Genomic DNA, 20,490 nt, shown 5'->3' on the forward strand with positions numbered 1-20,490 from the left:
CTTTTGTTTATGTAAGATAGGCATTTTGGTGATAATTTGAATTGTAAATAATAAAAGCTTTCTCATCTTAAAACCAAAAAACCTTAAAAATGGTAGGACTAGTTGTCAAATTAGGTAGACTTTTTTTCATGTGATTATAATTCTTTGAACACATTTATTCCAGAAAAAGAATGTGATTGCAAAAGTGACTTTTTCTCTAAAAGAGAAAACACTCATGTATGTGAAGTGAGTGAAATTTGGTCAGTTTTTTATTATATGACTGTATACAATTTCATTATCATAGTATACAGTGAACTTTTATACTTAACCAAATTTCTTTTTCTATCATGAAAACCGAGAATTTGTAGGTCTTGCGCAACTATGAAGTTTAAATACTAATTTCTCTTATTAATTTTACTGTGAGCCATTAAATATAAAGATAGTCCAGTGAAGCAGTGCTCTAACTTTCCATCTGTTCCCTTAAATCCTTTTTAGAGCAAAAGTGTAGATTTATTATATATATGTATAGATGTATAACATTAATAAAATTTTTATAGCAGTACAAATTAATATGTTGAGTTATTCAGGGTTCATAATGTGAGTACATATACACACGGGCACACCCACTTACTTATATACGCAATACATGTGCCAATTCATTCTACTGCAAAGTTTGGTTTTGATCTGTACTTTTCTTAATTCAACTTTATTGAATTCATTCCATATAGATATGTCTAATAAATCTTCTTTGTCGGTAGAAGGCCTCTCTTTCATATCATTATGGAGTGAGGAATACCAGCCCTTCCCATTTTCTACCACAGGGTGTGTCCTTATAAGTAGAGCATGGTGAGTTAACTAGGGCTGAATCACCCTCTGATCTCAGCTGCATTAACATTCATGTCACAGGCCTGACAGAAACGTCTGCCCATTTATGGATAGGCATAACCTTCCCCAGTGCCCCAAGTTCATTAGGGCTGTTTCCAAGCTAATTGCAGTGTCAGTTTCTTTTTGCTAGAGGACTAACTAACAAAAAGCGCCAGGCAATTTGTTCAGGAAAAGTTTTTAGCTAGCCGAAAATAAAATTGTGCCTGGATTTTATATTCATTTTCTTTGTGTTGCCTAAGAACTACTTTCATAGTTACAATTTGGTAATAAGAAATACTTTTATTTAAAAAAATAAAAGAGTGACAGCTTGCTGATTCAGTCAGTCTTGAGAATATTATTTACTACTTTCTACATAGTTCAAATATTAGGAATATAGTTCTCTTCATTTGGACAAGCCCAACCTAGACATTTGTATACTGAGAGAGAAGTATAGTATACTGTAGTGTAAAAGTATAATATTTTTGCTGAACTGAAACTCATATTTTAGAATTGACATTAGATTTATAAGCTCATCACCATCTCATAAGACTTAATAGGTCACTTAAAAATTTGTTATTTTTGTCTGTCTTGTTATAATTCAGTTTATTCTGTGGATTTAAGATTTCAGTCTTGGCACTTAAAATTAAATTTTAGCTGGTTTGATAGTATTCATGGCACTGTTTAGGGTAGAACTGGAAACAATTAAGAACTAGGAAGAAATAAAATTAGTGATAAACAAGGAAAGAAACATTGCATTTACATCCATAGTCATGTTCTAGAATATGAGCTTTTCTAACAGAAATTTTATAGCTAGTCAGTGAAATTATCATAAAATAAGCAAGGTTCATTTTAACTAATCCTAAAAGGAATATTTCTACCAAAATACCACTCATTATTGTCCCAATCACCTGGGCTGTGTGATTAATATTTACTATGTGTGAGTAACAGTTTTAGGGATCCCATAAATTTAAATTAGAGATTTTTCACTTCAGAATCCTATAGAAAAAAAAAATCAACTTGCCATCATCTTAAATCCCATTTTTAAACTCTATATATGATAAGGTTTCTCCACCCTCTCTCCACAAGAAATGTTGCTGATGTGTAATTAAATTTTGATATATCCATTTAGAATGAGTTCCATGAACATATCTTTTTTTACTATTAAATGAGATAATGCCGTTTAAATACAGAGGATAATTCTTTTCATTAAGGTTTATTTTAAATTAATAACAAGCTGTTTGAAATTCGTACAACACCAGTTTATATAGTGCTAACTTGGTTCTTAAGGTCACAGTACCGTCACAGAAGTGGCAGTTCTTAAATACATCTTTGTTTTTAAGCAGTGCAAATATTACCATGAATCAATTAGATAAACTGGCAGAAGAAAGCTACATTGTTAGCATTGTTAACATTATACCTATTTTCTTAAGCACTAAAAGCAATTTATGAGCTAAGATGATTTCTTTTATGTGCCATAGTATTGAACATGGACTAGAGCAGGAGTTAGAAGATCCATGGCCCATGTCTAGCTGTGTAACCTTTAGGCTAGTCATTTAACCTCTCTGAGCCTTGGCATTTTTTTTCCTGCAAAACAGGAATAATTTAAAGTTGCCCTATAAACCTCAAAGAAAGTTTGGAAAGATCAGAAGATATATAGGAAGGATATTATTACTACTTTAGACTGTCTCTGTCATTTTACCACTGTAACACTTTTCTACATCCTTCTCCTTTACCCTTTCTTTAGGGATGAAAAAGGAAACCTTCCTTGTGAAGACCTCAGAGGACACATGGTGGGCAAGCCAGTGCATAAGGGATCTGAATCACCAAATTCATTTCTGGATCAGGAATATCGAAAGAGGTTTAATATTGTGGAGGAAGATACTGTCTTGTACTGTTATGAATATGAAAAGGGAAGATCAAGTAGTCAAGGAAGACGAGAAAGCACCCCAACTTATGGTAAGAGTTCTTCTCTTACATTGACGAAAGAGCTTATGTCTGGTATGGGAACCTCAATTTCTTTTCCTAGGCTTTTGGGTTGTGAAAATTACTTGATAGCTTTTGAATCTTTATAATTGATCTGTGTCTGTCGTGTGCTTCCAAGTGGAATCTCAACAATATGAGGCATGACGTTAAAAATTATTCTAAGTTTTCCGAAAATAAGCAAGAAGAGTAGGTAGCATTTTAACTCATTAATGATTTATGGAAACCTTTTTGACTCACATGTAATTTTTGTAGATCAGGTGTTGCCAAACTGGACTAGTTCAAGGGGTTTTTTTCCCTTTTTTTAATGAATATTTACTGTTAACATGACTTATTTAAAATAAAATTTCCTTATTTCTCAGGTATTAAAAAATCTTTAGATGGACTTTTCTGGGTAAAATCTCATGTCAATTTTTGTTTTTTATAAGAAGCTGTAAATTTTGAGTGGATTTTAAATAGGAAGGACATAATGTATTTAAAGCAAAGATGGGCCTAGAGTTACCATGTCCCAGGATTTTTTATCTGACTCCTGTTTTTCCATGCATGACCAAGACAGTAACCCAGTCACAAATACTTAAAATTGATATAGTGTAGCTGAAAGATTTGCAGATAAAGTTGCCTAAAGTTAAAGTAGTAACACCTATGGTCCTATTGCAAGAATGAGTGTATTGAACTGGAATTCTATGCTCCTTCCTTTTCAGTTTTGGGGGAGGGGCAGGATCCTTGCTGATTAGTCCAGACTTGATCAGTGGGAGCTGAGCAGAAGGAAAGTTGTTTCTAACTTTCTCTTTCCACCTGCCTCCCTTACTTTTTCACTATGGCCGTATGCCTCCCTCCTGTGGTTCCGAAAGATTACATACCTTATTACCCACGCCCTATTTCCTTACATCTCTTTGGTAATAATTATGTATGAAACGTTTTGGCCAAACCGATCCTAAATAATAGGAACCGTACCTATCTTGCTTTGTGTTATTCTCTGTACATGTGCTGTTTTATCATGTGCTCCTCCTCAATTATACTACTCTGGTGGCACTTATTTTGAACTGTCATAAATTGAAGGTATTTGCACTTTTGCTTTTCTCCACTATTATATTGTAAACCTCTGCAGTATAGAGGCCTGCCATCTTTTTATCCCTGCCCCTGCCCCATCACATGAGATTTTTATTTTTGTTCATTCGTTCCACAAGTACTTATTGACTACCTATTATTGGATAGGCATTAATGTATATCAACTCTTCTTTTGTTATGTCCCAGAATTTTCTGGCTATTTTCTACTTTTGTTGAAGTAGATAAGAATGTTTAATTTAAGGGGAACTTATAGTCACCAGATGAAGTTGATTATTGACAGCTTTATAAAAAAATAGTTTACTAAGTGCTTACTTAAATGGCTATGAATTGTTAGTTCCTTCAGACTATGGTTTAAAGCACCTAGTGCTATCATGTTCCACAGATCATATCTCTTCCAATAAAATAGAATACCATTTAAATTTTAGAAAAAGTAGATATCCTATAGATACTTGATGTACTTTTATAAACCACTTAGGAGAAAAGAAATGTATATATGCTTAAAAGAGGGATAAGGAAGTAAAAGCAAAAGTTCTTTTACTTTTGGTCATATAGTCTGAACGTCCACTAGAGATACTTATAGATACTTCAGTAGATATTCCCTGGCACAGCTTGAAAGTTGTTCCAGGTAACTAGCAGTTTAATGTATATTTACCTTTTTAAAATCAGCTCTTAAATAATAAAACTTACCTTTCACATACGTGAATTTGTGGCCATAGTATTCCCAAAGATTAATTCATTTGTTAACTCATTCAGCTAATATTAGTTGTGTACATCAGGTCAGCCAGGCACTTGGGCTGCAAAGATGAATAAGACATAAATCTTCCCTGGAAGGCAGTCACAATGCAGAGGGAAAAAACAAAGAGATGCAGTGCAGCCAGTTTAGGCAAGTAGGAAGGTGTGAACAGAGTGCTGCAGTAGCCTGGGAGCTGAAGCCCCAGAGTCTTCCTGGGAAGTCACATAAATAAAAGTGACATTTATGCTGAGTTTTAAATGATGAATAGTCATCATCCAGGGTTTCTAAATGCTAGTTATCCCCACTAAATACCTGACACCTTCTCAAACCTAGATCTGAGATCTGAGGGTTTATATAAATCTCCCAGCCCAGACCCTAAAGGCCCCAAGTAACTTCAAACCTTAAAAAGCAATAATCGATGACAACTTCTTTATTTAACCTATAAAATGGTCCCATTACATGGACCCCCAAGTGTGACAATATTCTCTTGGATTTAAAAACAATGATAATGAAATACTTGATCCTGCTGAAGTATATTGGAGAAAAAAAAACCCTGAAGTTACAAAAAAGTCCACATTTTATATTTTCTGAAAATGACAGTAATTTAACCTGTTAGCACTTGTGTAATGCCTTAAAAGGCATTGTATAAGTCCTTTAGCCTTACAGTGTTCAACTTAGTTCTTAGTTACAAATACCCTTATCTTCAAGTATGTGGACTTAGTCACCATTACTACCTATTAACTTCCCAGCTTACCTGTTTACTCAAAGAGGTTTAGAGTTATGAGTCTAAATAGGATTTTGAGAAGCAAAGGAGAAACATGATACAGTTTTTAGTGTGTGCTTTTAGTTTCATTCATATGATAGATATATAAGACAAAAATATTTAGGGAAGCTCTGTTATTAGACACTGTGACAAAGAAACAGATGGAAAGAAAAATACTTGAAAATGTCCTAATTGTGAGCTTTAAAATGTATTGATTAACCAAGGTTCTCATTTAATATCATGAACCCACTCTTTGTGGCTAAGAGTGAATTAAAAGATCAGTTATTTGCCCTAAGCTGTAAGATAAATACAGTATGGGTAGACAGTGGATGGCCCGTCTAGAAAATAAGTAAATAATACCTGTTGAGATTTATGTATGCCAGGCACTCTTCTAAGCATTTAAAAGTCATTAACCCATTTAATCCTCACAACAACCCTGTGAGGTAGATACTAATAGAATCCTCACTTTACAGATGGGTTAAATAACTTACCCAACTAGTAACTGGTAGAGCTGGGATTAAATACCTATGGATATTTGTTGACTCTACCAGTGGTACTAGATAACTAACTATTGTGAAAATAATTTGCAAAATTGTAGGAAAGTAATTTCCAAAAATTTCATTACCCCTTCCAAATTCAAGCATTTGATTTCAGGCAAGCAGAACTAGATCTGATTGTATATGTTCTTCTATATGTTTTGTATTTCCTGACACTATAATAAACATGCATTTACATAGACATGGCCTTAACACACCTTAGGAAAAGATAGCTAAATTGAGGGGTACAGTTAGCAACAATGTGTATGCCCTTTTTAAATGAGAGAGCATATAATAGGTTTTAATTTCCTAAAACAACAAACAAGAATGATTTCTGGAAATACAGATATAGTAGGTGAGGCAACCTAGATTAGTGATTGCTGGCATTGGCTTTATCATCAGCCATACTTGGTAATCCTGACTGCCATCTAATTACTCCAGTGTGACCTTAGGAATGTTACTCAAGGCCTCAATTTTCTCATTTGTTAAATGAAGATGATAATATATGCCTCATAGACTTTTTGCGAGAATTTAATGACAACACACTGTAAATTGCCTAGAAAGTGCCCAGTATGTGCTAGATATTTCTTTTCACTGTTGTCATTATTACATAGAGACTTTAATGTTGCTGAGAAAATGGATCTTGAGTGTTTTTACCACAAAAAAAGGGTAACTCTTTGAGATGATAGATGTGTTAAATAGCTTGATTGTGGTAATAATTTCACAGTGTTTACATATAATATCAAATTATCATGTTAATATATGCAATTTTTATTTGTCAATTATACCTCAATAAAGCTAGGGAAAAAAACAAAGAACTGAAATATCTCAACAGATAAATAATAATAATATGAGCCATTTAAAAGTCTTTGAAGAATAAGATGGAGTGAATAAACAGAAAGTTCAGGGGGGAAAAAAAGAAACTTTAATGTGAAAGTAAAAGGGTGAAAAAGGATAGCATTAAATCACTTTAACTATTTGGTCTCATCTGCTCATGCTTCAAAGGCAAAGGTTCAAATTTGATGAGATCAGTTGCTTGGCAACTTTTCAGAATGGTAATATTTCCCATCAGCTTTCCCTTTTCACTGTTCACAGACTCCTTGCCCTTGCTGTTCCATCACAGCACATTTCTGTGCATAGAAACCTGCTAAAAGGTAGACACAGTTGGCTGAGTCCCTTTGTGGTTGTGAGTGGTCATATTTTATAAGACTAGGATAAAAACATATTTTTTACAATAATATTATAGAATAGTATTGGTTTGAAGGAATTCAGACCTTTTCTGATTTATTGAAAATCCAGGACCTCACAAAAAGCACATGAACGAATGCAAGGTTGGTATTTTACAAGTGCTCCTCAGAAATGTTATTTGTACACACTGTGCATTGAGGAAAATTAATTTCTGTAATATTATACCTGAACATTTTCCACCGGAGTAGTTGGAACAAGAGAAAACCAAATACCATGTCCCTTTTATCCACATGAATAGCAAATGGCTTCAAGTGATTTAACAGTAGCATGGTGAAGGACTTATGGGCAGTGATACTGTGAACTGAGTTTTATCAGTGTGAGGTAGGGATATGGTCTGAAGGTTCCAGGGTCTCTCATACTTCAAAATCACCTTTCTCTGTCTTACAACTTCATTCTATCTTTTGGGCAGTTAAATTATAATTAATAGCATTATTTCAAACATTTCTTAAAGGTACACATAATACATTCGCATTTCTTTATTTCCAAGTAAAAGCTTGTTCCCTTTCCTGTGATTTTTGAATATAAATTATCTTCCTTATCAAATAAAAGTTCAGCTGTCATTCATCAGCTATGCTAGAGAGAAAAGAAAATGGGATTCTAACCACAAGAAATTTCTGTGCTCAAGTAAAACGCACTACTTCCAAAGCAGAACTAAACATAGAAATAGAAATTAGTGAATCAAAAATTCAGAAATATGAGATATGTACTATACTCACAGGAATTCTTATTCCTTTGGACTTATTTAATACACTTCATAAAGACTGCATGTTAGTTAGCTTCACAAAATAATTTTGAATATCAAGCTGATGGATGGTGATAAGGGACCATGTAACTGATGGAAAAGTAGTTCAGCAATATTTTGGCATAGAAATAGAAAATAGCCTGTTCCTAATGTAAAAATTAGAGTAATCACCTAGGGAAGGCACTCTTCTTTAATTTGTATAATTTTACTGATAGAAATAGAGCATGAGTTTTGAGGTCAGATAGACCTGAATTTGGCGCCAAGGCTTGGCCTTTAATAACTGATTGACCTTGTAATTGAGCCTTAGCCTCACTGTGTTTTTGTTTCCTTATCTGTAAAATGGGATAGCAATACTACTTTTAGTGTTTTTATGAGCATTAAATGAGATACTATATCTCAAGTACTTAGCACTGGTCTTGCCTCATAGAAAGTACTCAAGAAATGGTGCCTAGGGACTTCCCTGGTGGTCCAGTGGTTAAGACTTTGCCTTCCAATGCAGGGGGTATGGGTTCGATCCCTGGTCGGGGAGCTAAGATCCCACGTGCCTCGCCGGCCAAAAAACATAAAACAGAAGCAATATTGTAACGAATTCAATAAAGACTTTAAAAAAAAAAAAAGAAACCATGCTTACAAGAAATGGTGCCTAAATGGCGTAATAAATTACTGCTGCTCATAAATAAAAGTGTCTCAAAGATTCTGAAGTGCTGATGGATCAAATTAACACTTCCTCCTTTCCTGTGGAGGGACTTAATAAAGAACAAAAGGAATGGAAGTATTCCCTCGGTTTGGTCCCTCTACCTACCCAATAAATAACCAGCCATTTAAATCGTACCAATTAAAAGAAATATACAGTTTGCTTGTCTCTTTTGGTTTGGTTTTGAAAAGTAGAAGGAAGAGCATCAGATAGCTCATAACACTAGAAACCTTCGTGATCCAAGTCTTCTTTTAAGTTCTGTTATTGAAATCACTACCTCATATGCTAGGCAGAAGGGCCTAGTTATAACCTCTCAGCATCAAAATTTTGAAAACAATTCAAACCCCACACCTTTTTAAAGTTTAAGATTAGTTGCTTTTAAAAAAGGATAGTGAAAATAATATGTGAAATAAGTTAAATAGTTGGAGACTTTCAAAGAAATGAAACCTGGCAAGATCAGATTGCCCTGAAAGAATTGAAGGTACTAGGTAATAGATAAAACAGTAAGCTTAAGAAAAAAAAAAAAACTTTTTTAATAAAGTTCCAGAATATTAATATGTGGATAAAAAGGAAGGATTAGCAAACCAAATCAACAAAGCTGATGCAACTATTAGAGGAAAAGAAAAACTCTTCAAATGAATTAACACAAAGATATTAGTGCTTCCCTTAAAGACAAAATGGGAAAGCCAAGAATAGAAACAGTCCAACTCAGAGATTCTCAACTGGGGTCAGTATTGCCCCCTAGGGGCATTTGGCAATTTCTGGGGACGTTGGTAGTTGTCATAAATGGGAGTCGAGGTGCTACTGGTATCTAGTGAATAGAGGCCCAAGATGCTACTAAACATCCTACAATGAATAGGACAGCCCCCAACAATAAAGAATGATCCAGTCCAAAACAGCAAGAGTGCTGCTGTTGAGAAACCCTAGCTAAATTAAGAAGAATCAGTTGCAGACAAATTGAATACAGAAGCAGATGTATATGACTAGAAAATCAAAGAGCCCTTGTATGACATAGGGCCAATTGCCTTTTTTGTATTCAAAGAGTCTGGGAACTTATTGCTCTGGAAAGATAAACCTGCATTTACTCAAACTTAGCATATTCTCTGAGCAGAAGTAGTATAAGGTTGTGAGTATCTGAGATGACTTACCCTGCTCTATAGTAGAAAACCTAATCCTGACATCCCCTGGAACAGGAGGGAACTCATTGTCCCTAGTTGAAATCGGAATGCATTTTCCCTCAATGGGAAAAAGATATAATAAATGACAGCAAGGTGAAATTTAAATAGAGTGGTTAGTGTCTGCTTTCAAATCACAATGTGGCTTAAGTAATCCAGCATTTTCCTATGTATGTTCTTCAGATCACTAGTCCTGAAAGAGAATCTTTGTAAATGAAAGAGGTTACGTGGTTAAATAAGATTGGGAAGCTCTTGCATATTTTATCCCCCTCTTGGAGATTAATAAATGCACATTAGCATACTAAAGGCTTTGAAAATCTTGTTGAATTGGGGTTAGCTTATTGTTTCCCACATGTATTTGTACATTGCATCTTTTTTGGTTTTGGTCACAAAATACTTATTAACCTCCCAATGGAACTAATGTTTGAGGAATTATATTTTGTAAAGGCTGAAATAGAGTTTCAGCTCCTCTTAAAGACCCATATACCAGTGATAAAATTTCTTTGTTTTAAGTTGCGAACAGCTGACCTAACAGATAAGCATTTGGAAAAGCCTCTATTCTTAACTTGAAGTCTGCCCCAGCAGACAGCTTGTTGAATGTCATCTTCATTTTTATTGTGCAGAAAAGCCATTTTCTAGAGTAAATCTTATTTGTGATGAAAGTCCAAACTAAAGTAATAAATATTAACTGGAAAGATCAGTGCATGGCTCCTCATAGAATTACTGGTATCACTGCAGAACAATTTGCTAGAATCATGAAGGAAATAGAACCCTGGGGATAGAAAATGTCAAGTGTTATATCCAATCTTGTTAAAAGAGAGATGACTAAAAACTATACACTGATTATCTTAATGACTGGAGACATTAGAGGAAATAATTAAAACAATATACAGCCATTTAAAAGTATGACAACCTAGCATCACTTTATAAATAACACATCATGTCAAACCAGTTTATTTTCCATCTTTGTTAAGGGATGGACAACAAATACAGTTACATCTACAGTTTATGTTCTAATCCTCCATTAGTTCTTTACCTAGCCTTTAAGAACTTTTTGCAAGAGTTGCAAACTGGCTGGGAGTATACTTTTTTAAAAAGCAGTAATCATACATGTCAGTGAATTATTTTTGAAGAAAAATGAATTGGATTTTTGTGTAATGCAATGGGCTTGAATTCATCACTGAGGCAATTTAATGCAGTGAAAAGAGTACTGAAATAGAAGTTCAAAGTCTACATTCACGGGCTGACTCCAAAACTAATTATCGGTGAAATCCTAAGAAATTAACTGTGGTGTGTGCGAAGTTTTTCATCTCTACCTTTCTTGCTAACTTCACTGACTAATATGATCCCAAAGAGAAAAATATGTGAAAGGAATTATAAAGTTATTATGTCGTTTTGTTTATTTCAAATGAGGGTCTTCCATTGACGGTCAATCATTGTCCTTTTCGCTTTTCATGAGAAGGGGTGACTGTCTTCTATATGTTGATAAGATTTTCAAGATACTGCTTTACTAAGATCTTTAAAAATAGTTTGCTTTAATTGTAGTTTTTAACTTGAAAATGGGATGTTTTTAACCAAATACTATTTACCCCACATCATCTTTCTTTCCCACAATTGTATTGCTGAGCACAGCAGGGGGCAAAAGTATTTAGCAGAGCTCATTGTTTTTTTACCCACCAGAGCCTTCAGAAGAGAACCCAGAACTCTTTTGCCACTTAGACAGTATTTAAACCATCTGAATCCTTCCCCGTCTCTATGCACAGTGGCAACATTTCGACTAAAATAACCTTTCTGAACTCCAGTGTGTACAGCACGTTTGCTCTCTTGGTAGAACGTAATTTGATTCAAAATGTAATTAGCCTTGGAATCAAGTGTTAAAAGTTCCCTATAATTTTTGATGCAGTTCAAAATTTTCTCCTTCAACAATTTTTATGTGACTCCCCATCTAAAGTCTAGATCACTTTTAGGAAGCGATAGGAAAATTCACAAACAAGATGTAGCTTATTCTTTGAAATGAGATTTTAATTGTTTTTGTTCTCCATTAATGCAACTGAAACGATTTCAAATTAATAATCATTAGGTTTGTATTTGATTTATATTATAAGGCATTAAATCCAGTACTTAAATAATCATCACATTGTGATGATTACAAGCCACTTTTTCCCCAAGCTCTTTTATCCAGAAATGAAATTTTAAAAATATGGCCCTAGGGATCAAAGTGCCCATTTTTACTTATTTTACTAGATCCAGATATGTTGCCTTTATCCTTAAAAACTTACTGACTTTCCATTTAATTCAATTTTACTCCTCTTTAAATGTGTGATTCTCTACCTTAAATAATCTCGGGATGTTTTCCTAGAAATGCAGTCAACCATCTGAAAGCAATTTTTCTGTCTGGTATGTGGGGAGTTTGATGGGTGTATGTGGCATGCTTATAGCTTAACATTCCTTAATACACTCATTTTCATCAAAATATTGGCTAAAATATTCAGAACAGATGTGTATATGTGTGTATGTATATATTTTTTCTCCTTAGCCTCTAGAGAAAGTTTCTTTTGTGAGCATTAAAGGGTATATCAGACGTAAGGAGAAATTTCTCTGCAGTCTTTTTTTTCAAGTCTTTGGCAACTGTAATTGAGAAGATCACTTCTCAGATGCTGTATATCACCCTGAAACTTAATGATTTTAGCATGTTGGGGACAGAGTTTTAAAAAGGTAGGGGAGGGATACAATTGAAAAAGGCAGCAATTCAGTAGTATTTCAGCATATATCATGGGTAGCTTAATATGGGAATGTTTCTAGATAAGAAATCAGGAGGCAGGACTTCTAGTTCTGGCTTGATTACCAAACAGCTCTGGTTAGGCCCACTTTGTTAGAATAATGAAAGTGGTTGGTCAGGTTCTTTAGAAGGAAGTGAGGGAGGGAAAGTGAAAAGGAGGGGAATGGAAAGTTGACAGGAAGGAAGGGGAAGGAAACTTTGAAAATAGAAACTAACGGTATAGCTTGGACGTTTTTAGTCCAATGTATGAGGAAGGTCCCCTGTTTACTTTCTTAACAAGTAATCAGTTAACAAATATTGAGCTGTTACTATGTTTAAGGCACTGTGCTAAGTGCTGGGAATACCACGGTAGACAGAGAAATTTTTGTTCCTTTGTGAAATTTACATTCTAGAATAGGGACAGAATTGAAGCAACTAATTTTTTTTTTAATTTATTTATTTATGGCTGTGTTGGGTCTTCGTTTCTGTGCGAGGGCTTTCTCTAGTTGCGGCGAGCGGGGGCCACTCTTCATCGCGGTGCGCGGGCCTCTCACTATCGCGGCCTCTCTCGTTGTGGAGCACAGGCTCCGGACGCGCAGGCTCAGTAGTTGTGGCTCACGGGCCTAGTTGCTCCGCGGCATGTGGGATCTTCCCAGACCAGGGCTCGAACCCGTGTCCCCTGCATTAGCAGGCAGATTCTCAACCACTGCACCACCAGGGAAGCCCTGAAGCAACTAATTTAATAAATACTTATTTGACTATAACTGGCATGCTATTTTAAAAAAAACTACAAAAGAAAATAAAAACAAACATAGAGGAACCCAACCCTAGAACAAGGTCAAGAAGAGTATCCCTGAGGAAATGACATTTTTGCTTAGCTCTGAAGGATGCATGTGAGTTTAGGAAGAGAAGAGGAGACAAAAACCAGAGGAAGACAGAATCCTGGGTGCCAGGTAAAGAAAGTGTTTCAAGAAGGGAATAATCCTCTGTGTCAAATGTTGCAGACAGATCAGAAAAGTCAAGGGTTCTGAGAATTGTCTATTGGATTTAGCAACATGGAAGCACTAGTGACCCTGACAATAGTAGTTTTAGTGGAGTTCAGGGGGCAAGAGCTTAATTAGAGAAGGTTCAAGAGAGAGGAGGAAATTCCACATATAAGTGAGATCATACAGTATTTGTCTTTTTGTGTCTGCCTTATTTCACTAAGCATAATGTCCTTCAGTTTCATCCATGTCATCACAGATGGCAAGATTTCCTTCTTTTTATGGCAGAGTAATATTCCATTGTATACATATACCACATTTTCTTTATTTATTCATCTATTGATGGACACTTGTATTGTTTCCATATCTTAGCTATTGTGAACAATGTTACAATGAACATGAGAGTGCAGATATCTCTTAGACTGATTTCATTTCCTTTGGATATATACCCAGAAGTAGGGTTGCTGGATCCTATGGAAGTTCTATATTTAATTTTTTGAGGAACCACTGTAATGTTTTCCATTGTATACTTGAATTTTGCTAACAGAGTAGATCTTAAGTGTTCTCACCACACATACACGTGCGCACACATGCAGATGGTAACTATATGAGGTGAAGGATGTGGTAGCTTGATTGTGATAATCATTTCGCTGTGTGTGTGTGTGTGTGTATATATATATATATATATATATATATATATATAATCACATTACAAACCTTAAAAAGTCATGCTGTACAGCCTTAATGTATAACATTTGAATTTGTCAATCATACCTCAGTAAAGCTAGGAAGAAAAAGAGGAGGAGAGAAATTGGAGACTGAGAATAGAAGTGAGACTTCAGGAGTTTTTCCCTAAAGGGGACCAGAGAAATAAAGTGGTAGCGGGGTGGCTGTTTATTGTCGAAGAAAGGTTTTTTTTTTTTTTAAGGTTGGAGAAATTACAGCATGTTTGTATGCTAGTGGGAATCATTGGGTCGATAGGGAAAAATTGATGCTACAGGAGAAAGTAAGGTAGAATTGCTCAAGAGATGCCCTTGAGTAAGAAAGAGGGAGTAGAATCCAGTGAACAGTCCAGTAATTTGGGATCTCCCTAATGTCTAGCATCCTTTCATTCAAGCATTCAAAAGAAATTTAATGAATACGTGCTCTGGGTCAGAATCTTTGCCAGGAACTTCCATAACAAAGATATATAAGTTCCTGCCAAAAAGTAGAAAAACCCATAAACAGACAGATACAATACAGTATAACTAAGAAAGAGCTAAGGGAGCCCAAGAGAGTGAGCAATTAACTCTGCCAAAGAGCACTGTAGCATTTGTAATAGCATTGAAAATGCTTTACTGTCTAAGGAAAAAGTTGGTTTATTTTTAAGCAATTCTGTACACTAGTATTAAAACATAGCAATTTCATATTAAAACAGAGTATTAGATCATTATAAGGCATTCCATCACATCAGTATTCTTTTTTTTTCTTAGTAGATTACCAGTTTATTATAAAAGGATATAACTCAGGAACAGCCAGATGGGAGAGATGTACAGGGCAAGGCATGGGGCAAGGGCTTGGAGCTTCCATGCCCTCCCTAGGTGTGCCACTCTCCTAGCATCTCCACCTGTTCAACAGCCTGGAAGCTCTCCAAACCCTGTCCTTTTTTGGTTTTTATGGAGGCTTCATTGCATAGGCACAATTGTTGAAATAATTGGTCCTTGGTGATTAAACTCAATCTCCAGCCCCCTCCCGTCTCTGGAGGTTGTGGGGGGGTGGGGGATAGGACTGAAAGTTCCAACCCTCTAATCACATGGTTGGTTCTTCTGGCAACCTGCCAATAATTGGAATACTGACCATTGTCTTTGCTTCCAACAGTGGATCCCTGTCCTACCCTATCTCGTTAATATCACTACTCTCCTGAATTATCTATTTATTGTTTCTTTGCTTTTTTAGAATAGTTTTTATCAATTTATATATGTCCCTTATAATATGCTGTTTCGTTTGGCTTGTTCCTGGACTTTCTAAAACTCCTATCTGCTTTTTTTTTTTTAGATTTAATATATCTTTATTTTATTTTTTAACCATTTTTAAATTGAAGTATAGTTAATGTACAATGTTGTGTTAGTTTCAGGTGTACAGCAAAGTGATTCAGTTGTGTGTGTGTATATATATATATATATACACACACACATACATACATATATATATACATATATATGTATAGATTCTTTTTTGAATTCTTTTCCATTATAGATTATTACAAGATATTGAATTATATATAGTTCACTGTGCTAAATATTCTTTAAATTATGTTTAGGGTTCTGTTTGTGTTTAATTGCAGCTAAATATAGTTCATTATTTTTAAAAAGCTACTTGCCATTAATTTCAGAATAAAATTCAAACAAAATCCAAAAGTATTTATCTTTGACCTCTTGTACATTTATTAGACTACAATAAGAAATACAGTGCACAATTCCTGCCTCTACAGAGATCTCGGTTAGAATGCTCCAGATGTGCAACAGATATGAAAAGCCAAGTAACAGAATAATAATTTAACTATGAGATACTAGCACAGATTTATCACAAGGTTTATGATGGCGTGTCAAATGAACTCTATAATTAATAAATGTTTCATGCTTAGAGGAATAAAAAATTTCTGTAAGAGGAAGTGGTCAGCAAAATTTTTTTTTCTTTTTTTTTTAAAGTTTAATTTTCTTTTATTTATTTATGGCTGTGTTGGGTCTTCGTTTCTGTGCGAGGGCTTTCTCTAGTTGCAGCAAGTTGGGTCCACTCTTCATCGCGGTGCGCGGCCCTCTCATTATCGCGGCCTCTCTTGTTGCGGAGCACAGGCTCCAGACGCGCAGGCTCAGTAATTGTGGCTCACGGGCCTAGTTGCTCCGCGGCATGTGGGATCTTCCCAGACCAGGGCTCGAACCCGTGTCCCCTGCACTGGCAGGCAGACTCTCAACCACTGCGCCACCAGGGAAGCCCCCAGCAAAATTTTTAAATGGGCTTTTATCTTCATGTTTTTACTATATTCCTGAGTATTATTAATTTTTATTATGAATTAGTAAATAGCGTTATTACATAAAGAGATACCTTTCAATTTTCCAAATTATTTTTCAGAGATTTATTACTAATTTATGTACAATTACATCGGAATGAGTCAGATGTGTTTAATTTAATAAGCCTTAAAAGGTCATACAAGCATAAAAATACTTTGCCTGTATTAATAATAGTATACATTTGATTTAAATCTAGCAATAATAATGCATGTAGAACTCTTTTTCTTAGCATCACTATAGCATAAAACCATAAAGATTTTTTTCCATTTGAACTTTGCTGTTATGAAATTAAAACACTGCTATAAATACACAGTTGCAAACATTTCCAAGCTGCAATCAAAGATCTGTATATTTAGAATTAGAAATAATTTAAGCCATTGTCTATTTTTTAATTTGCCAAAGACTGTTGTTTATATAAGAGTGCTACCTTATGTTATTACTTTAACTGTTTTATTAAATCTATTTCAATATTTTAGCACAATAAAAAATTTATAAAAGCATTGTTTATAAGCAACATTATTTGCTATAACTAAACAAATAATACACTTTACTTTTAAAAATACTTATTTTGATTTGCATTGCTAAAATTCATAGCTTTATAACTAGTAAAAGCAAAAGCTTGATGTCCTATAAAAGTAGATTTTAATTAAGACTTTTTATCTCAGTTTTTTGTCTGGTTCAATATATTTTCCTCAATTTTGTATCAGTAATATACAGTATACTTCTGTTTAAAAAAAAAAATCACTCCATAAAAAGTCTGTTTAAATCTTCTGCAAATTTTTTTCCTATGGTGAATGATATAACCAGACATAGCAAAGGCTTAATTACATCCTTTCATGGCTTAGTTCCATGAAAATCTCAGAGAATATGATGTAAAATACAACGATTACAATTATATATTTCGTATTCTATGTGAGAAGTTTCTTCTTGTTTTTGTGCACATATATTTGACTCCAAACAACCAATCAATTCTTCAAAAACTATCAGACTATTTTCTTTCTTAGCGAGAGAAAGTTAAAACAACTGCTTATTTGTTGGATTTTTCACTTTTCAAAAGATTTTCTTGGTGACATGTAGAAACAGTGTTAGAGCTGTTCACTATTTCAGTTTCAGTGCCCATGCTAAAATGGAGTTTATCCTTAAAACCAGATTCTAAAGAAATGAGTTGTAAGAACTTTGAAAATATAGCACTCATAACATTGAAAAGCTGGAGGACTGATTTTGGAAAGCAGTTGAATAGACATGACAAAATGAGACCTTTCCTAAAACCTTTATGCCACCCTGGATGGGCAGAATATATTGACCTGCATCAGCTTACCCAAATTCCCTCTGTAAAACTGCAGAAATCTACCCCATGAAAATTAGGAAACTGAGGTGATGATTTATAAAGTCGTTTGCACACCTTGAAAGGAAGCCATTAAATAAATACTTCGTTGGGGGGCTCATTAATAATTTTATCATGTCTAGTTCATCCTCAGACTTTCAAAGAGCTTAGGAAAATACACTAAGTAAGCTGTATCAGCATGTATAATAAAATGCCATAAGGTTGGCACATTTTCCTTAAGAACATAATGAGAAAGAAGTATCTTGATGGATTTTTTTAACTCCATGGAGTGTTCATAGCAATTTGATTGTGAAATGTATCTGGGCAAGGAGGGAAGTGAAGAGGATGTGCAGTGACCAGGAGGTGTTGAAAGGTGGGAAGATTGGTAGATTAAAGGAGGAAGAATTGTTGGACTGCTGTAGGGGGCGTGCTAAAAATACAGAAGGTGGTAGGAAATTGGGGTACTGGGAAAAATTACAGCCTTTGCATGTGACAAGATTAAGCATATGACCACAAGAATGGGTGGAGGAGAGAACCTCAAGAAACTGAGAGGCCAAAATATTGGAGGGTGAATATTGAAGTCACCAAAAATTACTACAGAAGTAGTGTTTGAGTGCCTGGGTTTGAACCCTGGTACTACACACTTACCAACTGTGTGTCCTTGGGTAAATTACATAACCTGTCCCAGGCTCTTCATCTGGTAGAATGAGGGTAATAGTATATTTCTCATAGTTTTGATAATTAAACAATTTAATACTTATAAAACCCTTAGACAATATGTGGCATATGGTAAATGATATATACATGTTAGTACTATTATCATGATCATCATAATCATCATTATTATTATGACCCAGTCCCACATGAGTCTTTAATTTTCATTCATTCAGAATTTATTAACCTTCACAAAGACCAACCATAATGTTGGTTAGTAAATTTATATGCCAGACATTGTGCTAAGTATCCTTTTTAAACTTTGGTATGATTTTCTTTTGGCTGTTTTGTACTTCAAGAATTTCAAGTTGATCAGAAATAATACACTGCAGCCTCACCGAAAAGCTATCCTTAAAGTCTGTGCCATGAGTTCTGCTTGCTAAAGTAAAATTAAAATGCTTTTTAGTAAGAACACAGACCCAGAGGGAAATGGGACAGGCCAAAACAGTGATTACTTGGAACTAGAAACTAGAGTTCACAATAGCAAGAGATGCTTGGGGCAGACCCAGCTTTAGGCCATAAAAGAGAGTATAGCCGTATTGCTGAAGAATGGTGGTATCCAAAAAGCAGATAGGAGTTAGGAGGCAGTGGAGATGGGAAGTTAGTAGTGTGGTGTTTCAACATGAAACGATGGGTTAATGTTCTGGCAGGCAGGTTAAACACAAGGAGCTACTATCTTGGAGACTGGCTATCAAGATAAAGACACTTGGGCATTGGGGAATAAGACAGATCCAGTTAATGAAAATGAAGTCACTAAAATGATGATCCTCTTTGTAAAGGGCCACATTCTTAAAGCCTGGAGCTCCTAAGAGAGCAAACCTAGGCTGTTCTTTATTATTTATAAAAAGTGCCTTAAGTTTGCATTATCACCTGGCCAATTGCCACAGGCAGTTTCACCTTCTGGCTCAAAACACACATATTTTTCACCTTCACAAATGCCAACCATAATGTTGCATATGAGTGAGTGTGTTTTGCAGACTGTAGCTAAAAGTCCGTTTAAGTTTGAGCGGACGTGGGGAAGAAAAACAATGTGATGTGAATTTTGTTCTCTGTGTTTAGGCAAGCTACGACCTATATCTATGCCAGTGGAATATAATTGGGTGGGGGACTATGAAGATCCAAATAAGATGAAGAGAGATAGTAGAAGAGGTAAGTGTTCTAGAATTTCAGTGTAGGCTGGGTTGTTGAAACAAAAAGCAAATTTAAATGTTTTTTAAATAGGATGTTGTGGCTTCAGTGGAAAACTGTTCATTCTCTCACTGACTTTATGATACACCCAAACCAACTCAGACTAACCTTTAACTATCTTGATCTGTTATTAAGTAGGTATCTTCTCTGAATGCCTCCTAAGGGATTCAGGGTAGATAAGTACAATGTAAAAAATTAATATCTGAGTGTTATTTGAAAGTTAATACTTGGAAAACAAGGTCAGAAGTGTGAAACTGCATAAAAGAATTAAGTTCAACAAATAGAAAGAGTTTGTGATCAGTCCCCATTGGTCCGCAATGCCAACCTCACTACTTTTGTATTAATATAACGTTAAATTGAGCTTTGAAGCACATGGGTAAAAACTAATAGAAACTGGGCCAGTGACTCTAATGAAAACCATATAGAAATGGAAAAAAAAACTGCTTTGCTTTTTTTTCTCTTCTGTTTGCTGTTCAGGGTTATCTTCTTACTTGGGGGTGGGCTACACTTGAAGTATCTACCAAAAGTAAGTTTTTATGTTCACTTATCCTGCCATTGAGGTGAGCAGTAAAGAGAGCAACTGGAAGTTTTGCTACTAAATGGGATTCGACCAAGTGTGGATATGGTGGGCCCAGTGGGTCATGCTGCTACTTCCATTTTCTGAAATGAGATCCCTAAGGTTATAGATGAAAAA

At 35.0% G+C, this 20,490-nt stretch overlaps 1 protein-coding gene across 5 annotated transcripts in view; it reads left to right on the forward strand.

Annotated features, from left to right (window-relative positions):
- CNKSR2 (connector enhancer of kinase suppressor of Ras 2) overlaps positions 1-20,490 on the forward strand; it is a 257,328-nt gene that overhangs the window by 150,121 nt on the left and 86,717 nt on the right. For 3 of the 5 annotated variants that reach the window (XM_068533674.1, XM_068533670.1, XM_068533675.1), the window contains 2 exons: positions 2,588-2,799; positions 19,668-19,757. In XM_068533674.1, coding sequence (XP_068389775.1) covers positions 2,588-2,799; positions 19,668-19,757 — 302 coding nt within the window. The remainder of the gene's footprint in view (positions 1-2,587; positions 2,800-19,667; positions 19,758-20,490) is intronic. The other 2 variants (XM_068533669.1, XM_068533671.1) reach the window with 1 other exon arrangement.

The sequence above is a fragment of the Eschrichtius robustus genome, chromosome X, assembly GCF_028021215.1.
Source record: "Eschrichtius robustus isolate mEscRob2 chromosome X, mEscRob2.pri, whole genome shotgun sequence".
In the NCBI taxonomy this organism is placed as follows: domain Eukaryota; kingdom Metazoa; phylum Chordata; class Mammalia; order Artiodactyla; family Eschrichtiidae; genus Eschrichtius; species Eschrichtius robustus.